The sequence below is a fragment of the Mustela putorius genome, unplaced genomic scaffold (genome assembly GCF_011764305.1).
Source record: "Mustela putorius furo isolate JIRA1106 unplaced genomic scaffold, ASM1176430v1.1 tig00000450_pilon_pilon_pilon, whole genome shotgun sequence".
Taxonomy (NCBI): domain Eukaryota; kingdom Metazoa; phylum Chordata; class Mammalia; order Carnivora; family Mustelidae; genus Mustela; species Mustela putorius.
Genome location: NW_025421385.1, coordinates 5,577,245 through 5,598,885, shown reverse-complemented (window position 1 = coordinate 5,598,885; position 21,641 = coordinate 5,577,245). Strand labels below are relative to the sequence as shown.

The 21,641-nt window shown below is 37.1% G+C and overlaps 1 protein-coding gene across 3 annotated transcripts in view; it reads left to right on the top strand.

Moving 5' to 3' along the window:
• The window catches only part of PACRG (parkin coregulated), a 497,055-nt gene that overhangs the window by 60,691 nt on the left and 414,723 nt on the right, over nt 1-21,641 (top strand). For all 3 annotated transcript variants that reach the window (XM_045080290.1, XM_045080289.1, XM_045080291.1), the window contains exon 2: nt 8,943-9,077. In XM_045080290.1, the coding sequence (XP_044936225.1) occupies nt 8,943-9,077 (135 nt within the window). The remainder of the gene's footprint in view (nt 1-8,942; nt 9,078-21,641) is intronic.

Genomic DNA, 21,641 nt, shown 5'->3' with positions numbered 1-21,641 from the left:
ATTCTAAAGTAAGAAAATATTTGTCCTCATTTGTTAAACATAGTAATCCAAATTGAACAATAGGAAGATGTCATGGACTGAATGTTTATGTTCTGCAAACTTCCTATGTTGGAGCACTAACCCCAATGTGATGTGTTTGGAGGTGGGGCCTTTGGGATTAGGTTTATGAGATGGCCCCTAAGAGTGTGGCCTCTGTGACATGATTAATGTCCCAAGAGAGGAGGAAGAGAGATCAGACCTCTCTGGAGCACTCTCTGGGACATGAGGACACAGTGAGAGCCAACAGTCTGCAGGCTAGGACGAGGGTTCTCAGCAGATCGTGCTGCCGTCCTCCTTGTGGATGTCCAGCCTGTAGAAATGTGAGACAATAAGTATCTGTCATTTAAATCATCCCATCTATGGCATTTTGGTATAGCAGTCCAGGCAGACTAAGACAGAAAATCTATTCTCCTCTTTAATCAGCAAATAATTTTATTAAGATTCATAAAATATAAATTTTGATTAATTTTGTTATCTCATATGAGGGACTCTGTCTGAAGGATATTATTTAAAATGGGGGAAATGTGATATGCCAGAGATGTTTATAATAATGTGATTATGAAATGCAAAAAAAATCAGAAATAACATAAATTTCAAATATAATTGCAAATGGTGGAATATTGCTTAGCCACAAAAAGTGAACTTCTATTATCCATAGCAACATCAAAACATATTATACTATGTGAAAAAGTACATTAAATAGAACAGATTTAAAAATGAAAAATTATGATATTTTTACATATGTTCTAAAAGGAAATAGCACAAAATTAACAATAGGTGGTAGAACTCAAAGTAATTTAATATGATTTCCCTCCATCTCATAGTTTATTTTTTTTATGTAACTTAAACAAATTGGTTATTTGCATCTTTATTATCAGAAGCCTATTTCATCTCTGCCTCTGGATGTCTTCAATCAGTCATGTGCCCTAAATAATTCCCCTCTAGGTTTTTGCCCAAACCCAGCCTGCTAGCATAGTGACTAAGGACATGTCCTGCAGAGCAGAAGTGCTAGGGGTCTCTTTCCTATTACTTAATAACTCTGTGATTTCCGACAGTTTATTGAGGCTATTAAAACTTAGATTTTCTTGTCCATAAGGATCATTTCATGTGAGTTTTGTCAAAAACTGAAACCAATAATGTCTGTAAAACAATGAATAGTTCATTAGGGGATATTGTTGTTGTTCTTGATGGCATCCTAATTTAAAGCCTTAGCGACCTTGTGCTTGGACTACGCAGTCAAGTTCAGACTGATTATCCTGACTCTAGGCCATCCCTTTAGATCCCATCGGAATAAGCTTCCTAAAAATGGGTTACCCACTTCCCTTGGATGTTTTCTCTGACACTATTACCTGTAGAGCCTGATTGTTAAGGACTCCACAGTATGTCTATATATGTTGAATCTTTGTTGAAATATATATATTTTACCATATAAGGCATTGTTAGCTATTACTAACAAAAACATCAGTATCATAATATTTTTTAAATATTATTAAAGTTTCTTATACAAACATTACCTAATACAAGCTAACTTTTGTTAACATGAGGTGCCCCATCTACTAATACATTCAGATTTACCAATTTGTAGTAATTTTGCAAGCATTTTTGTGTTCATCTACTAACTGTAGATAATGCAAAATATCTGATGTTTAGAGCAATTACGACTGGCAAGTGGGGCAGACACTGAATTACAGTCCTACTTACTCAGAACGGTAGGCTGATGGCAATAAATTTGCCAGTTCTGGGGCTAATATTCAAGTGCCTCAGTAGCTGGGAGATAGGACAACTCTTGCCCACCAACTGCTTAACCACAGCACTTTCAATGAATCCACATTCCAGGTTAAAGCTGATGAAAACAAGAGGAGCACCTGGAGGGCTGATTGGTTAAGCATCTGACCTTGGCCCAGGTCCTGATTCCAGGGTCCTGGGATCAAACTCAGAGAGCTCCCTGCTCCCGTCTCCCTCCCCCTCTGACACCCCCCTGCTTGTGCTCTCTCGAAGTGCTCTTTCTCTCAAATAAATGATAAATAAATTTTTTTAAGCTGATGAAGATAAGAAATTAATATCTTTGCTTTTTATTGTTTCAATGTTAGTAAGCTGGCTAAACAGACAAGTAGAATAACACAGTATAGATTTCCCACTTGAAGTAAAGTTTTTTTTTTTAAGCAGCTTCAGTTTATGCTAAAAAATAAAACTATTGAAAAGAAAACTTTCAACTATAAGAAGAATTTTAGAGAACCTTAAAATTCTTTCCTACAGATTATTATTAGTTTTTGTGAACGTATGTAGAGCCTGTGGTCTATGTCCTAAATCCATTCCAGCATTCACTAAGTGTAAGCATATAAAGTACTCTGTCATTTACAGTCACTTCAAAGTGCATTCAATATCTTGGTTCCCAAGTGCATTAGATTTTATTAAAAGCATTCTGCTGCAACACCCATTCTTCCTAATTGGTTTATGGACAGCCCCCACCATTCAGACAAACCATAATTGCATTTTCCCACAAATCTAGTTTGATTTATGGTTCCTTATTTGTTCTATATTATTTATAAGAGAGTTGGGGTAAAATTCTTAAGACATTAAGTAAAATGTACAGTAGTCCTTTGATAAATATGGGATGTACATAAGGATTCTTAACAGTATTTTGCTAATTTTTAACTTTATTTAGTCAGGCTACGTCCATCTGTGTGATTTCCAGTAGTAATATCTTTATTACCTTTCCAGAGATTGTTATTTACTTGATTTTTCATGTACATACTTCTAGAATCACTTGGAATGTTAGAATGGATCGTGTGTAGAATATTAAAAATATTCTAGCCTTCTATTTGGTTTAAGTAGGTATATATGTATTTGGAACAGAAAAAATATTATCCAGGAACAGTGACAGAGCAGCTGCTTACGATTAGGTAATGCCCGTGTTGCACTGTAGGCTTGACTAGTCAAATTTCAGATTCAGATTTGAGATGCCGAGAGTTAATTTATAATGTGTCTATAGGAGAATCCAAAAAATAGTGGTTTTTAAGTGAGTAAATGGCAGAAATATAAGAACAGAGGTTAACAAACACTGAAGAAAGAATTTCCACACTGTTGGGTGATTACATAGCAAACCAAGTGAAGACTTTCCATGGAATTGTAGGCATGGAATCATTTCTGTAGCGAGTCCATGAAAATTTATGGGAAGAAAGAGGAAGTATACATTATCTTTAAACAGTTTATAAAGAGCCCCTTAGGTTTCTTAGAGGGAAATATGTTCATTCTTTGAAAAGTTTGGATGATTAGAATTTTGAATTCAGAATCAGAAAGAATGGAATATTAGAATAGGAGACAAAAGGAAAAAAGAGAAATTTATTTTAAGATAAATACAAAGTAAGGGAGAAAGATGGATACTCTCTAGCAAAATTTTGGTCAATTAAACAAATGGGAGGCTTGCTGTCAAAGCATAAATAATAACGTGGCATCTAGAAGAATTGAAAGGATGGTTAGCAGATGATGAGCAGATAGAAGATCTAATGATGGTTGTAGCTGAATGTTTTGAATGAGGAATTGAGCCTTTCATCCTTACTGGACCAGTAAAGAGGTCCTCAGCACCCTCAGTGGGGATAGCTTGGACTCTTATCTCAGCCAGCTGTGCTAAGCTCTTATCCCTTTCTGCTGGGGTACCATCAGAGAATGCCTCCTTGAGGGACAGGAATGTTATTACTGCCCAGCAGTAATGAGGCCGCCCCCTTCCGTGGTGTCCCTGTGGAAAGCAGTCACGGGGTGCTCCTTCTCCAACCTGTCCAGGAGGTGTCATTGGAGGCCTAGTGGTATTGAAGCCCCCACTTTCACCCATTATCCATGAGAAACTCCCTCTGTGGAGTCAACAGTGGCCAGGTGGGCCTCCAGGATTTCAACCCCAGCCTGACTGTAATGCGCTCGTAACCTTTCCCCACATCTCTGCCAGACACATTGGAATAAACCAGCTAAAACAGAAGGTAGAAGGTCTGAGTCTCACAATCACCAATGTTCAGGTTTCAATAGAAAATCAGTCATCACACAAGAATCAGGAAGATCAAAAAGCAAATGAAAAAAGACGATCAGTAGATGTCAGCCTTACCCTCTAGACCCTGGCAACCACCAATCTGATCTCTGTTTCTGTGAGTTCAGTTCTTTTAGATTTCTCATCTAAGTGAGATCACACAGTATTTGTCCTTTTGTCTCACTCACTTATTCACTTAGCATAATGCCTTCAAGCTTCATCCATCTTGTCACAAAAGGCAAGATTTCATTCTTTTTTTATGGCTGAGTATTTCATTATATAGTTTATGTATGTATGTATATATATTATCTATATGTATATTTATACATATATTTTTTCTTTATTTAATATTTATTTTTTTAAAAAAGCACCAAAAATGAAATATCTACTTACTAGCAATCAGTACTGCACAGTAATACAGTATACACACACGTATACACATATGCACTATTCTCTGTAACTTTCTGTAAGTATGTATGATGCTGGTTTAATTTAGCTAACTTTTCTTTTCTTTCTTTCTTGTATACCACTTTTTGTGTGGTATACATTTTTGGATTATGTATAGCACCATTTTGTTAAAATGGTGATGCAATGGTAGATTATAATTTTGGGGGGTATATAACTTGTTGGCAAAATAGAAAGTTGTCAATTCTTTTTATTTATTTATTTATTTATAATTTTTTTATTTTTTATAAACATATATTTTTATCCCCAGGGGTACAGGTCTGTGAATCACCAGGTTTACACACTTCACAGCACTCACCAAAGCACACACCCTCCCCAATGTCCATAATCCCACACCCTTCTCCCAACCCCCCTCCCCCCAGTAACCCTCAGTTTGTTTTGTGAGATTAAGAGGCACTTATGGTTTGTCTCCCTCCCAATTCCATCTTGTTTCATTGATTCTTCTTCTACCCACTTAAGCCCCCATGTTGCATCACCACTTCCTCATATCAGAGAGATCATATGATAGTTGTCTTTCTCCGCTTGACTTATTTCGCTAAGCATGATACGCTCTAGTTCCATCCATGTTGTCGCAAATGGCAAGATTTCATTTCTTTTGATGGCTGCATAGTATTCCATTGTGTATATATACCACATCTTCTTGATCCATTCATTTGTTGATGGACATCTAGGTTCTTTCCATAGTTTGGCTATTGTGGACATTGCTGCTATAAACATTCGGGTGCACGTGCCCCTTTGGATCACTACGTTTGTATCTTTAGGGTAAATACCCAATAGTGCAATTGCTGGGTCATAGGGCAATTCTATTTTCAACATTTTGAGGAACCTCCATGCTGTTTTCCAGAGTGGCTGCACCAGCTTGTATTCCCACCAACAGTGGAGGAGGGTCCCCTTTCTCCGCATCCTCGCCAGCATCTGTCATTTCCTGAATTGTTGATTTTAGCCATTCTGACTGGTGTGAGGTGATATCTCATTGTGGTTTTGATTTGTATTTCCCTGATGCCGAGTGATATGGAGCACTTGTTCATGTGTCTGTTGGCCATCTGGATGTCTTCTTTGCAGAAATGTCTGTTCATATCCTCTGCCCATTTCTTGATTGGATTATTTGTTCTTTGGGTGTTGAGTTTGCTAAGTTCTTTATAGATTCTGGACACTAGTCCTTTATCTGATATGTCGTTTGCAAATATCTTCTCCCATTCTGTCAGTTGTCTTTTGATTTTGTTAACTGTTTCCTTTACTGTGCAAAAGCTTTTGATCTTGATGAAATCCCAATAGTTCATTTTTGCCCTTGCTTCCCTTGCCTTTGGCGTTGTTCCTAGGAAGATGTTGCTGCGGCTGAGGTCGAAGAGGTTGCTGCCTGTGTTCTCCTCAAGGATTTTGATGGATTCCTTTCGCACATTGAGGTCCTTCATCCATTTTGAGTCTATTTTTGTGTGTGGTGTAAGGAAATGGTCCAATTTCATTTTTCTGCATGTGGCTGTCCAGTTTTCCCAGCACCATTTATTGAAGAGGCTGTCTTTTTTCCATTGGACATTCTTTCCTGCTTTGTCGAAGATTAGTTGACTGTAGAGTTGAGGGTCTATTTCTGGGCTCTCTATTCTGTTCCATTGATCTATGTGTCGTCTGTTTTTGTGCCAGTACCATGCTGTCTTGATGATGACAGCTTTGTAATAGAGCTTGAAGTCCGGAATTGTGATGCCACCAACGTTGGCTTTCTTTTTCAATATCCCTTTGGCTATTCGAGGTCTTTTCTGGTTCCATATAAATTTTAGAATTATTTGTTCCATTTCTTTGAAAAAGATGGATGGTACTTTGATAGGAATTGCATTAAATGTGTAGATTGCTTTAGGTAGCATAGACATTTTCACAATATTTATTCTTCCAATCCGGGAGCATGGAACATTTTTCCATTTCTTTGTGTCTTCCTCAATTTCTTTCATGGGTACTTTATAGTTTTCTGAGTATAGATTCTGTGTCTCTTTGGTTAGGTTTATTCCTAGGTATCTTATAGTTTTGGGTGCAATTGTAAATGGGATTGACTCCTTAATTTCCCTTTCTTCTGTCTTGCTGTTGGTGTAGAGAAATGCAACTGATTTCTGTGCATTGATTTTATATCCTGACACTTTACTGAATTCCTGTACAAGTTCTAGCAGTTTTGGAGTGGAGTCTTTTGGGTTTTCCACATATAGTATCATATCATCTGTGAAGAGTGATAATTTGACTTCTTTTTGCCGATTTGGATGCCTTTAATTTCCTTTTGTTGTCTGATTGCTGAGGCTAGGACCTCTAGTACTATGTTGAATAGAAAGTTGCCAATTCTTTATCAATTTCCAAAAATGTGTTTCAAAATTTACCTCTTCGTAAGTTGCAAAGTCCTGGAGTGCCATCTCTGTAGTTTCTGTCATACTGATGTAGACGGGAATGTGTGTATAATATCCAGCTCAGAGCTCTGCACAAAGTAGTTATCATACACATATGGTTACTTAACAGTCGAATGAATTTGTCTGAAAATGGTGGGCAATAATTCTAATACCAGAACAAGTTTCAAATATTTTGTAAGTAAGAGCCAGTCTTGCTTCCCCATTACCCAGTATCACATCAATTATTTATGTAATTACATAATATTTAATATTATATAATTGATTATATAATAATTATGTGATTACATATGCTGGGAATAACGTTCTATGTAGTAAAGGGAATTCTAAACTCAGGGGCACGTGGGTGGCTTGGTCAGTTAAGTGTCCAACTTCTAATTTCGACTCAGGTCATGTTTTAGATAGCGTCTATCTAGAATAGAGATAGAGCTGTGCATGGGACTCAGGGCTCAGCAGGGAGTCTGCTTGAGAGTCTCTCTCTCCCTCTCTCCCTTTGCCCCTCTCCACAACCTTGCATGTGTGTGGGCATATGTGGTCTCTCTCTCTCTAAAAAAAATTTAAAAACTAAAAAATAAACTCTAATAATTTGTGTTACCTCACTGTTCACCTCTAGTTCAACGTTTAATCATCTCAATATTTTAATATCCCACTCAGTTCTTTAGTATTAGCCTTTCTATGTGTGCTGATAAAATGCATTTATCGTATTTGTTATACTAGATGTATTTTACATATTTCTTTATTGAAATTCAAATTTTTACATGGATATTAAAAATTAACATGATATCAAGTAACTTAAAATACTAAGATATTGCATAACTTACTTGCTATTTTGTCCATATTAAGAATTAACAAGATAGTCTGTTTTTATTAAACTAGTAAATATCTAGTATTTACTTTTTTTTCAGAGAAAGGTAACCAGTGGTCTATAATTTTCGAAATAGTCTATCACTTTCAATTTTCTAACCTAATGAATTAATAAACAATGCAGATTTAAAAGATTCTTAAAATGAGTAACTCAATATAAAATGTTTCTTCTTTGGGGTGCTTGGGTTACTCAGTTAAGGGTCTGCCTTCAGCTCAGGTCATAATCCCAGGGTTCTGGGATTGAGCCCCGTATCAGGCTCCCTGCTTATGCTCACTCACTCTCTCTCTTTTTCAAATAAATAAATAAAATCTTAAAAAAAAAAAAAAAGAAATGTTTCTTCTTTGATAAAAATCTCAGTTGGGGGTGGCAGAATCTCATGTAATCTAATGGTACTTTCTCATAAATTCATAATATTGAAGGTGTGCTGTACTTGCACATTTTCTTTTTAAATTATATTATTTGTTATGGCTTAATTTTATGTAACATTTTTATATTTTGTAAATATTCACAACAGAACATATTTTACATTTTATATATATGGAAAGACTAAAAGGACATATTCTATTTTTTAATATTTGTTTTAGAGAGAGCGAGCAGGGGGAGGGTGCAGAGGGAGAGAGAGGACCCTTAGCAGATTGGGTGCTGAGCAGAGCCTGACGTGGGGTTTGATCCCATAACCCTGAGATCACAACCTGAGCCGAAATCAAGAATCAGATGCTTGAACGACTGTGCTATCCTGGTTGGTGTATTTTAAATACATGTAGAATGTATTTTAAATCTATTCATTCAGTATTCCACAAAGTATATCAGACCTGAGATTAGAATTAGCAATTATTAAAAATGTTAAAAGTTTTAACACTCTGAATTTAAAGTCCTCTATTAAATATTTTACTTAAACAAAAGTTTAGACTTTTTTTCTTTATCATGTGATATTTTTAAAGTGACTTTTTCTAAGAATGCTATCTAAAGTAGCTTGAAATAAAGTAAACCCTTAATGTTATAAAATAATTATCTTCTTTGAATGTTGTATTAGTGAAGTTGCTGTTGTGCATCATTAAACAATTTGGTTTTTATCTTCCAGAATATTTCATATAAACTAAAACTTAAGAAAAGTCTTTTTACTGTGCGTTTTTGGTTATTTTTCAAGACCTGATTTCTATTTTTTTTTTTTTCTTTGAAGGTGAGAGGCCCTCCAGCTGCAGGAGCATTTAAAGAAAGACCAACCAAGCCCACAGCGTTTCGAAAATTTTATGAGCGAGGAGACTTCCCAATTGCCCTTGAGCATGATTCGAAAGGAAACAAAATAGCGTGGAAGGTAAGTCAGGGCACAGCCTGGAGAACCAGCTGGGCCGCTGGAGTGACATCTCCCAATGCCAAATAGACTTGGCCAAGTAGATAAACCGGAGTGATTTCTCGGCCTACGAAAGGTGGTGGGCAAGCTCTTAGAGAAAGCCCCCCTGTGTCGGCTGTCCACCTTGACTAACAATTAAATTACAGCCTGCAAAAAAGAAAATGACAGAGTTGCTTTGCCTCCGAGAATCGTCTGCTGCCCAATTCATCTCTATTTTTATGAGAACCTGGCAGTGGTGCCTGTTTCAGGCGGTCCATCAAATGATGGAGCTGGTGGCTGAATGCGGAGAGCAACAGCCATTCATCTCCCCCGGATTTCACCTTCCTGCAGGACACTTCCAAATGGAAGCTTTAATTACCTAAATGGATGGGTCAAGATTGTCCCCTCCCTGGCAATGCGGAGTGGAATACAAAAGCAGGTCGGCTCTCGCGCTTGCACTCTCTCTCTGTCTGCGGCACGTGTCAGCGGCGGTGGCTGTCACACGTGCCCGGTTAGAGGCTGACCTCCACGCTGAAACCATTACGGCACCGACATTTTTCTGACAAAAGGTTAATTGGCTTCAAAATAAATGTATTGCCTAATGACTCCATTCTAATGCAGCTGTGTTTCTTTCTAAAAGGCTCACTGATGGTATTTGTAAAAACTTGCCAGTCTCTTAACCGGAGAAGGCTTTTACATTTAATTTGAAAAAACCAATGCTGATCTGTAACCGGCTTCTGCTATTTAATTATTTTTTGCTATCAAGGACCTTGCTTTGGGTGATTTTTATCAGCTAAAAGGGTTTCTCTGCCTAAAGCCAGAGTGGCACATGTGTGTATCACCACAGGGTGAGGAACGTGAGAGGTGCTTGCCAAATACCATCTCACTGATGCAATTGACCCATTTAACGAAAAAGTCCTACAGTCGCGTCTGAAGGTGGAGGTAGGGGTTGTTTGTACTTTGTGTAAATTTACAGCACTAAATAAAATAAAATGGCCAAAGTAAAGAATTCATCAATATAAACACTTAAGTTCATCAAAATTGACCTTTTCCTTCCTTTATGGAACAAGTAAGAGAATTGTTTGCATTATTTCCAGTATGTCTTTAAATGTTTTCACAGAATTATCAAACATTTCTAAACCTTGAGTAGCCATAATGTAATTCAGTTATCGAACGTAGAATTACTACAGACTATTTGGTCATAGAAATCTGAAGGTGTTCCTTTTATTACATTTTGTCATAATGTTTTTAGGAGGCTGAAGGACTGCACTATCTTGCTTTTAATCACTTCTATTAAAATGTGTATTTGTTATCTGACAGTGTGCATACGATGAGGAAAAACTTACAGCAAGTATGAGTCATTCAGATATTTTAGTCTTAATATACGTATATATTCCCAAAATTTTACTGTGATTTTTGTGGGTTTTTTTACGTTTGATTAGGTACATGGATTTTGTGTTTATTTGTCTGTCTACTGGCTCCACAGGGCAACACAGTGGAAGCTTTTTAAAATCCCAGTCCTTTGGAGTAAAAGGATATGCTATAATAATTTTTTAAAAAAGTTAGTAGATTTTGGTGTTTTAAGCAATAATAGTCCATGAAAATTATATCAACAAAAACTTTATAGATTTATTTTGACCTGCTCTAATAGTCTTATGAGTAACTTTTAGAATTGTTGAGAGACTAGGAAAAAAATTCATCTTGAAAAGAATGAAAACATAGGATGAATCATTCATTTTGTTTTATCTTTGATAATCCAACAATCAGAAGGGATATAAAGTACTTTTCCTTTTTATAGCTATATTAATTCTTTGAAGTTACTATTGACAATAGTACCGATTCAGCAAGCTAAAAAGTCTGAATAAAAAGGAAGGACTTTATTTGCTGTCGGTTCTAGAAGAATAGCATACGTGTAAAGAAACCTCTTACCCTATCACCTGTAGGCTTCTGCCAACCACATTTCATTTGTACTACTCTAATATTGAAATGAAGAGGTTAGAATTATTAAAGATAGGCTTGTAAGCAGTCTCTCAATATATTCGTATTTATTCCTTGGTGCATGGGCTGTGGGAACAATCTAGTACTTGGTAGCCACAGAGGACATCTTTAGGATGCCATACCTAAGGAAGGGGCCTTGAATGTTGAAGGAAGCAGGGCTGTACCCCTCCGCCAATGAAACAAAAACAAAACAATCCATGACTTTGCATGGTACTTCCTTCCTATGTGCAGACAGAGCACAGGTCGTGTCACAGCTCACACCCCCACCCCTCCCGCTGACAGCTCCCGAGTAACTCTTTTTCCCAGGAAAATACTGGTCCCTTCTCCATACTGCTTTTGACACCACTGGGACTTCAAGGGGTTCGTGAGTGCCTGAAATGGCATGTACAATTAAGTAGTAAGAAGTGGTATGTCTTTTATCAGAATTTCCTGTGATTCTGAAACCCTTAGGAGTCACCGTCCTGAAGCATGATGGAGGCTGTCCCAGCCCCTGAGGCTCAGCTCCCCCATGAAGTTGCTGATTCTTGCTGCCCACGACCCCAAATTCCCTGTCTACCTGTTCTAGATTAGCCGACCCCATCATTGTTGTATTAGAAGTCACATATTTCTTGAAATAACAAAGGTGCTCTATGGTAGCAATTTATTAATGACCAGAGAAAGTCGAAAATAGAAGAATTAGATGTAGGTAAATGTCTTTGCACATTTAGATTTTTCAACCCGCATCCTGAACTGCCACCCTCGTTTAGTGACCATGAAAATGGTTATTTGTTTCCCAGACCAGGAAAACAAGGCAGACGAAATGCCATAATCTGTACGGTTTGGTCTATTCCGTATGGGATCGCTGAAAATCCGAGTACTAATGCAACTTTCTGCAATGGTGAAAATGTTCTACATCTGCACTGTCTAGTAATTACAACTGGCCATATGTGGCCATTAAGCCCTTGAAATGTCCCTAGTGAGACTGAGAAACTAAATTTTTAATTTTAATTAATTTTAATTTAAATAGCCACATGGTTACCATATTAGGCAGTGCTGCTCTCCACTAAGATAGCAGCGGTCCAAAAGGAAGGCTGGAACCTGCAGGCCAGATGAGGGCTAGAGCTCTGTGCAGATTACTAGGAAATGAGAAGACAGGGCGGGTGCATGCATTTTTTGGTCACGACTGTCTATGCTTATCAAATATTCCTTGGTAAATATAAAAAAGGTTTTGCAAAAATTTTGTAGTGAAATTTTTTGTAGTGAAATTTCAATCTGCATCCTGAACTGCCACCCTAGTTTAGTGCCCATGAAAATGGTTATTTGTAGTGCAATTTTTTGTATTGAAATTTTTTCCATATACTGATCAGTGGCTAGTTAATTATCTGTTAAAAATGAATAGATCTGATCTGGAATGTGAAATCTACCAGGCAAGCTCTGGTACACTTTTAAAAAATTTTTAAATATACATTTTCTACATACAGCTAAAGAATGATTAATTATTAATGGCTAAAGACATTAAAAACATAATAATGACTTAAGCGAGAATTTTTTTAAAAATTTTTTTTGTTTTTAAGATTCCATTTATTTATTTGACAGACGGAGATCACAAGCAGGCAGAGAAGCAGGCAGAGAGAGGGGAGGAAGCAGGCTCCCTGCTGAGCAGAGAGCCCGATGCGGGGCTCAATCCCAGAACCCTGGGACCATGACCTGAGCCGAAGGCAGAGGCCCTAACCCACTGAGCCACCCAGGCGCCCCAAGCGAGAATTTTTAAATCTGTTTCTTTTTTCTGCATTCTCCTTGACTCTGCCAGCATTCGAGGAAACGTGACTTTATTCTATGGCTGTTATCTTCAATATCCAGAGCATAAGCAATAGAAGTGAATGTTAGCTGCTTTTGCTAAACATTCTGGATAAGTTACAAAGCAGAGAATCAGCATGAACAAAGGACATTCTAAATTGTGTTTGAGTCTCCGCATCTTGAATTTCCACACGGGAGTAGAAGAGTTTGCTGTAAACTGTCCTCTCCTGCCTCCTCCATCCCCGCTCCCACACCCTCAGGCTCCTCCGGAGCTACCCTCCCCCTCCTGCCCCTGCCTCCCTTGCTCTCTCCCCCCTTCCCTGCTCCCCCTCCTCCCCTTGCCCCTCCTCCCCTCCCCCCCCTCTTCTTCTTCCTCCCCTTTCCCTCCCTCTTCCTTCCTTCTTTTCCTTCTTCCTTTTTTGTTTGTTACTTCCTGGAATGTACATTTTTGCCTCTAGTATTCCCATGGTCAGTTTTGGAGAAGGAACAGGAGCCCATTCTAATTCCCTATTTGGGGGCAGGAATCTGAAGTCCTTACTACCCTAAAGGAGGGGAAATGATCATTGTTATTTACACGCTTCATGAGGAACAGATACGTAAATCATAGGTAACACATGAAATTCACTGCCTTACAAACTCTGATCCCAAACCATTATTTTAAAATAGTAGGGCAATGCAAGTTACTTTAAAACAGCCACTTTTATATAGACCTTGGCAGAAGGAGTTGGAGAAAAATGTTGGAGTTTGTTTTTTAAATTAACTATATGGTATTATAAACCACTTATTTATTTTGGTGAGCTACAGCTGCACTAAGGTGTCTCTAAGTTTCTTCACTTTCTAGGCATTTTGATATTGTAGATACTGATAGAAATCCCCTTTCTCCACCTGTCCATGATTCCATGCTTTATGACAGAATGTGGCATATACTGAGTCTCGTTTTCACTAAATTTCTGGTGAACATGCCTAAAGATGTCCCAGGTATTAGATAGATTTGGATAAGAAATAAATAGCCTATAACTGTTGCCAAATCAGGATATAATAGAAACCCTCGATAAAAACGCAACTCAGAGAACGGACATCCAAACTGTCTTCACAGGGAAAAAACTCAAAATGGGCTTTGTCAGCAACATGTAGACCCTCACCTGGCAAGGTTGTGACAGGCATTGTTCAAAGTGGCATCGCCGTGCGGGGCATTTCTGCATTCTTGTTTTCTTATCCCTTATTGAATATGTATGTAAATGATTCTAGTGACCTGTTATTCTGAAGTAAAATTGACAAAGTGAGAACTGATGCACATGGGCAGGTACAGGTGACAGCGGACTTCAGTAGCCTCTACTCCCCGCGCACGATGTGATCTTCCTCACGAAAGCATCCTTCCCCTGAGGTTAATGTATTCATTCTTGTAGTTACGTTGGTCAAAACTTGGATCACACAACTTTTTTTTTTTAATTAAAAAAGGACTTCATAAATTAACATTAATTAGGTAACTAAAAACACATTTTTCTAATTTTTTAAATAACAAATTATATATTTATATAAAAAAGTAAAATAGAGTTCGCATAATAAGAAAAGTGGAAGAAAATGAAAAGGAAATAAGGGCCTCTAGTGGAGCCTAATACTGATTCATAAAAATGACTTATTCTGAAGTCTTCTGAGGGAAGAGCCTCTGTCTCCCGCGTTCATTTGCTCATGTATCTCAGCACCTGGAACAGTGTCTGGCACAGAGTGAGCGCCCAGTGATATGCACGGAATGAATGGAAAGTGTTCTGGAGCGGGTTGGCTATCTCCAGGTTTTACTTCTCTCGACACTGGTTCATGACATGTCTTTCACTCTGTAGGCTTCACTGTCTTCATCAGTGAGTGAGAACCACATGCTAGATGATTGGTATGGCCGCTTTTCAATTATGGGAGCTCTAAGAAATTTCCTTTCCCAATTATAGAAATAACTATAATTTGTGATATCCATGAACTATTTCAGGGAATAAGTATTGCCTAGAAATTCCAGTAAATTTGAATGCATGGTCCAGAGTTATATGCACTGGTTTCAGTGGGCTGGACTTTTTCATGAAAATGCTCCTTTGATTTTATGTAAATGCATTCCCAGTGAACTTATTTTTTAAAATTTCGTAAATTTCAAAATGGCAAGTTTTCACCTTTTTAAATGACTACATATATGTCCAATTTGAACATCCAAGTAAAGAAAGCACTATGCATAAATGAATACTCAAATTCATTTTTAAAATTTCTGACAACAGTGGCCAGACTGCACCCTCAATTTGAGGTTGACCCTCTTTGCTAATACTTGGGCATGACTCTTTAGAATTTCTTCTTGGTATGTTCTTTTTCTCAGTTCTTTTCAGTCCTTAACAGCACTCATGGTATTCATGAACTATAAAAAGCTCTGTCAATGTGACTGTTTTCATTGACATAACTAATAATTTCCTAGTAGGAAAAACAGTTATTGAATATAATTATTATTAAAATCATGCACTAATTTTCTTACAATTAAAATCAGCCCCAAACCATGGTAGCTCATTATCTGTAAATAGTACTGCATTTTAATGTAAGTCACTCTGCGATATGATATCTGATCCATTAGTCCTCATCACATTGTTCTCAACATTCTATACTTTGGATTAATCATCAGTCCTTTGGTGTCTTCAGTTTCTTAATGTTTCAGTTTCTTAAGGACTAAAAAAAGATTGATGTTCTGTCTATACCGACCCTCTACCCCAGGTAAAACCAATGTTGATTTTTCAAATCTTGTAGGCAAATTTTTTTTTTTTTTTTTTTTTTTTTTTTAAGATTTTATTTATTTATTTGACAGAGAGAAATCACAAGTAGGCAGAGAGGCAGGCAGAGAGAGAGAGGAGGAAGCAGGCTCCCTGCTGAGCAGAGAGCCCGATGTGGGACTCGATCCCAGGACCCTGAGATCATGACCTGAGCCGAAGGCAGCAGCTTAACCACTGAGCCACCCAGGCGCCCTCTTGTAGGCAAATTTATTTGAGAGTTGCATAATTTGTTTCACATGAAGAAGGATGAATGTTCTCTTGGAATTGTCCTGGGCTTCTGTTTCTTTTGATAACTGCCAAAGCTTGAGTTTGGATAGCAGGCCTTAGTAGAATTTGTAAGGCAAATTTTACAAAAGAAATGACAATTTACCTGATTTTTGTACAAGAGAGCTGCTGCATTTCCCCTATTAATTCCTCTGTGATTAATTAATAGACAGAGCTTATTCTAGAGGTCTTGAAAAAAAAAAAATCCTCTGGCAATTACCGTGCTGTTCTGTGTTTTTTGGAGGAGGGGACGGCATGTACAATTAATGCCATTCTTTTATTTGATGTAAATTGCTATGTCTTAAAAGTGTACAGCACGAAAAAACAGCCATGTATCAGAAATAACTTTAATTTAAATTGGTTAGATGACCTCTGAAAGCTAGATGAAAGATTTTCTGCTGAATGGGCTGGTGCTCCCTGCTGCCTATATAATTTATGTGAGAAATTAGTGCGAATGGTTCACTTTTATGGAGCAGTGCTGCTTGTAGCAAGCCTGCAGAAACAATTTTCCCCCAAGCCTCCATCTGTTCTTCAAACTAGGGCATATGCCATCTCATCGAGCTTGAAAGTCAACTGATTTATAACTCCTGGAAAGTGCAGAGATTGAAAAGAAAGGTCGACCGCAGCTCTGTGACAGTGATTTCGTAGGCACCGCTGAAGACAATTCTCATTACCAGGGGCCCAAGGGAAACAAGCCATGTTGTAAGTTTCAGATCTCCGTGGACTGACAACTGCAAGGAAACAAATCACTCCTGCTTTTTACGTTCAACGACCTCCTGTTGAAACATAGAGGCAGTCTTGGTGGTGTGAGGGTGTCCCAGCTGGGACACTGCGGTGTCACTCACTCTCCCACCAAGACCTGGGCCGGTTTCCACCCTCCCAGAGATCCCTGCCACCTGCCCTTTCAGGAGTATCAGGACGCAAATCTTGAAACTAACAATGTGTGTTGCTGTTTGTTAGAAAGTTCCATTTGGGGACACACACTGGACTTTGATGATTTTTCTGTATCTGCCTGGAGGGCGAATCTCCAGATCTGTTCCAATTAGTAATTTAATGAATGGCTCCCACTCTGTCTTATCTCTTGTCACATATCCCTTTTCTTTATTGAAGCACTTTTGAGATCAGAAGTTCTTTGACAGATGACACATGCAATCAGATTGATGGTACGATAGTAACAAAAAAAAAATCAATGTTTGTTGGACGCTTTTATTTAGAGTGGGCAAAGTGTGTCTCTGCATCTGAGGCTTCCAGATATGGAGTGAATTTTCAGCCCCCTGTAGTTGTATTAAAGTTTTTCCTTTTCTTTCAGGTAAAATCTAAATAAAGTGTTACGGAATACTGATATCAGTTTTAATCCATATTGGAGGCAGCAATTTTAGTAAATACATTTTACCTTTATCAAAAAACTTATCCTGACCTTGAAAGTTATATGCAAAAATCAGTACTAATAGGATAATCAGTTGATCATGTAAAAAAAAAAAATCATCCTTATCATTACCTATGGAGTTCTATTCTCAATATGAAATATATATAGTTATTTTATAAAATAAGAAAGTATTGGAGGTAGAAAGAATAAATAAATCACCCACCATTGCACCATTCATGCATGCAACTGTTAACATTTTTTGAAGTATTTCTGTCTTTATTTTTGCATAATTGAGGTCATAGTGTATACAGTACCTTGTAAAAACATATTATACATATATTACATGGCATATAATATATAATGTTTTATATATAAGTGCATATAATAAGTGCATCCCATTTTACATGCCATATAATATATATGTATATGGCATATATTATATGGTATGTAAAATGGGATGCACTTATTATACATATACATAAACATAAAACATATATTATATATTTATTATATTATATTATATAGAACATATAATATATATTATATGCATATACTATATATTATATGGCATATAAAAATGGGATGCACTTATTCTTAGATTTTTCTGATTTTTTCATAGTTTAAAAGTAATAGGTGATTATTTTAGAAAATTTGGAAAACAGATAAAATGTATGCAGAAGACAGCATTTATTCTGAGATAATTAGTAACTGATGTTTCAGTTCAGTTCTTCTGCATGGATATTTTAACTTTGTTGAAATTCTGTTTCATAGGATGATTTTTAAGGGGCTCAGGGGAACGTTCAAGGACCTAATTAGGAGAGGAGAGTAATAATGGACATAGCTACCACAGGAGTATTAATAATTAATAGTTCTCTCCAGTTCAACAACAGCAACAACAACAACAACAACAAAACCCACAGTTTCAGATGCATTTTTAAATTCCCGGTGGTCATTGCAATGGGCAGTGGCACATGTGGCATCTCCTTTAGCAATTCTTATACCACAGTGATACTTGGAAATGTGTTTGTCATTGGGAACATGTGGTTAGGACATTTTTGGAGAAGAGAAACAAATATTAAGAAAAATTTTTATTAACTATGAAATACATTTCTTGCTATTGGACAAGGTATAAAAATAGACAAAGGCGGTTAACAAAATCATTATAAAACCACTTTCTGCTCCCAATCTAAGACATACTCCTAACAACAGCAAAAATCCTGCAGAGTTTCCACAATTGCATTCCAGTCTGAACAAGGGAAAAACCCATAAAACTTTGAAGCCATGTATTTCCATTCTTTGAGTCCTTACCTAGATTCATCTTTCTCTGCTCATGTATATCTTTAACCAATTTTATGAAAAGCAAGTACATGGGTTGAGATTTCCAAATCCTTGAATATCTTGAAACTATATTTTTTCAACTTGCATGCATGCAACACAATTTGCTTCATATTAACATTCTTAAATTAACAACTGTTCCTTTCCATACCTCTGAAAAATGTAGTATCATTACATTCTAACATGTGATTACTGAGAAATTAAGACCAGTCTGATTTTTTTTATTCCCTTGATCTGTTTTGGTTTGCTTGTTTATTTTGTCTGGCAGCCTGGGTAAATGCACTATTTTTGTATGATTAAAAGTTGCTTGCATGTGTATATTTAGCTTTCAGTGTTTCTTTCTTTAATATAGTAATATTATTTTGCCTACTTACTTGACATTTTTTTCTCAAGTGAGGAAAGTTTTTTTTTTTTCTGTGATGTCATTGGTGATTTTTCTCTTTTCTCTTTTCTTTCTTAAAACAAATACATGAAGAGTGTAAACGTGTTTTATCCTGTCATTCCTATCATTGTCTCCCTCAATATTTTCATCTTTTTATTCACTTTTTAAAACTTTTATGAAAGCGTTCATATATTTTCTGTTTTCTCTAGTGTCAGTTTGTCTATCACTGCCTCAAGTTCAAATCTGACTTCCACTGCTGTTATTTAGTCCTACAGATTTTTATACTGCTCGTTTCCCCACTCATATCATTACACGTGTCGGCTTCAGAATCATTGTACAAGCAAGTTTCTCATAGATACTGTTGTGATTTATTCTTATTTTGTACCTGGATTAACAAAAATAAAAAACATGGGCCAACCACAATCCCACAAGCTGAGGCAGCCTCTACTAGTTTGTTAGTGTGAATTCCTCATATCCTCTTTCTCTGCATTCGCAGATCTGTGTGCGTATTCAGATTTTTACAAAACATTTTACTCATACATCATAACTTTTTTCAATTAATTAAAAGTCATAACCATCTTTCCACATCAGTGAATGTGCACTTTAAAAATCATTTTGGAAATCTCAAGAGTACTCTACAACTTAACCAATTCCCTATTGTTGGATATTGATGTTTTTCTTAGATAGTAATGCTTCTTGCCAATCTTCCGCTAATATAACCAATACTGTTCTCAATATCATTGTACATTTTGTATATATTGTGGCTTGCAAACATGTCTGATTATTTCCTAATGGTAAAATCTCATTTTCTTTTTATCTTGGTCTATTCTTAACAAATGGATTTCTGCTTTTCTTCTATAAAGAGGTTTGGCTTTGTGAATCTTTGAGCATGCCCATTTCTAAAAATCACTGATTTCTGCAGTAATGAATTTAAAGGGGCTTCCTCACCATCTAAATCTATAATACGATATTCCATTTCATTTTTTGCAAGATTCATATATTACTGTTTATTTACCTTCAATTTTACCTCAATCTAGACTTTGTGTTTGCTAGAACATAGAGCACAGGGTTGTCCTTGACCTCATTCACTCTGCTTAGAGACTGGAGAGCTGCCCTTATCAGCATGACTTGGGGAACCTGCCTAGCTCCTAGTCAATACCGTGTGTCGTATGAACATGCTTCCTCTTGTCCCATTCTGTTGGCCTTACAGGGACTCTCTGTGACTTCTGACAGTAAGACAAATGGATTAGGTAAACACGTACAGTCCTAAAAGTGCACATGCACCCAGCTGTGTTTTCCTCTGCCTTTACCCGCAGCATTTTGCTTGTGGGGCGCACTGCTTTCCAGGGTGCAATGCAGTGTGTGACCAGGAGTCTCTGTCCCCCCTTCCTGTTCACAGGTTTTCTGAGAGTTGGCCGCCAAAGGCTGTAGCGATGATATTGACAGAAATGAGGATGGAAGGAGGAAGACAAGTGTCTTTGTCTTGAAAAGCAGCTACTTCCCAGCAGCAGGGTGGTGGCTGAGTCCGTGCCCACCCCCGCCTGATTTTGTTGCCATCTTACCTTTCTCAGGGGACAGAAAGTGGAGGAGGGGTGAAAAAAACCACCTAGCAACTGGTTGCAAAACATGAATTGACCACGAATTGCGCTTTTTAAGTTCAGTTCCATTGGCCTCATTGTATGTAGAAATTCCTTATATTTCCACCTGTGCATTCATTATAACACCTGGTTTCAGTTTGCAGGTCGAGTTTTTCTCCTAGTCCGTATCTTCATAGGTGGTTTTGTGACACGCTGGGAGATACTGTGACAGATACTCTTGTCCAGATGCTCTTTAGAACATCCAAGTCCAATTTAGTTCTGTCCATCATGGGACAGTATTCCATTACAGAGAAGTAATGTGATCTCATCAACACTGAGGCAACAGTGACTCATCTATTCATAAAAGAATTGAGTAGCTATAATGGGTAAGACTTGGCAGTGAGCTCTGTAGCCCAGCTGATGAGGTTTTGGTCTTGAGAAGCTTCTTGACTAGAGTGGATCATTGTTTGATGAAGAAACTTAAAAGTGCACAAAGAGCACATACCGAATCTTAAACCAAATCACTTCCTCTTGAGTAGTTCATAAATTTGTAATTCTTTATTCAGTATGTGTTCAATGTTTGCTGCTTTAATGATATGGTTCAAATAATTTCTATAAACAAATTCTTAAAATTTGACTCTACGAAGTTTTTACTAGTTCATAAACTTCTATACATTTCAAGGAATGCAGTTTGTTGACACAGGTTTTTTTCTCCCGCTTCAGTCTATTTATTACTATATAAACAAATAGCAAATTTTACCTTGAAAATGACCATGAGGTGATCAATCCACAGTCCTATGTGTCTACATATTGTGGCAATCCCAGGTATCAATGAGACATCCCTGACTTCAAAATTCTACACTTATTTTGAAACATACACTATTTTTCATGTTTTTACCTAGATGTGAATTTTAAAGATTTATCCTGTTTGAGATTCAGTCTAGAATTGGTGTTTGCTTCAAAATCATCATACAAGTTTTAAATTTGAAGACATTGGAGTCCCTTTTAAGTACAAGTTAGACTTTTTTCATGGTTCCTTTCATATCTCTTAATCTCATT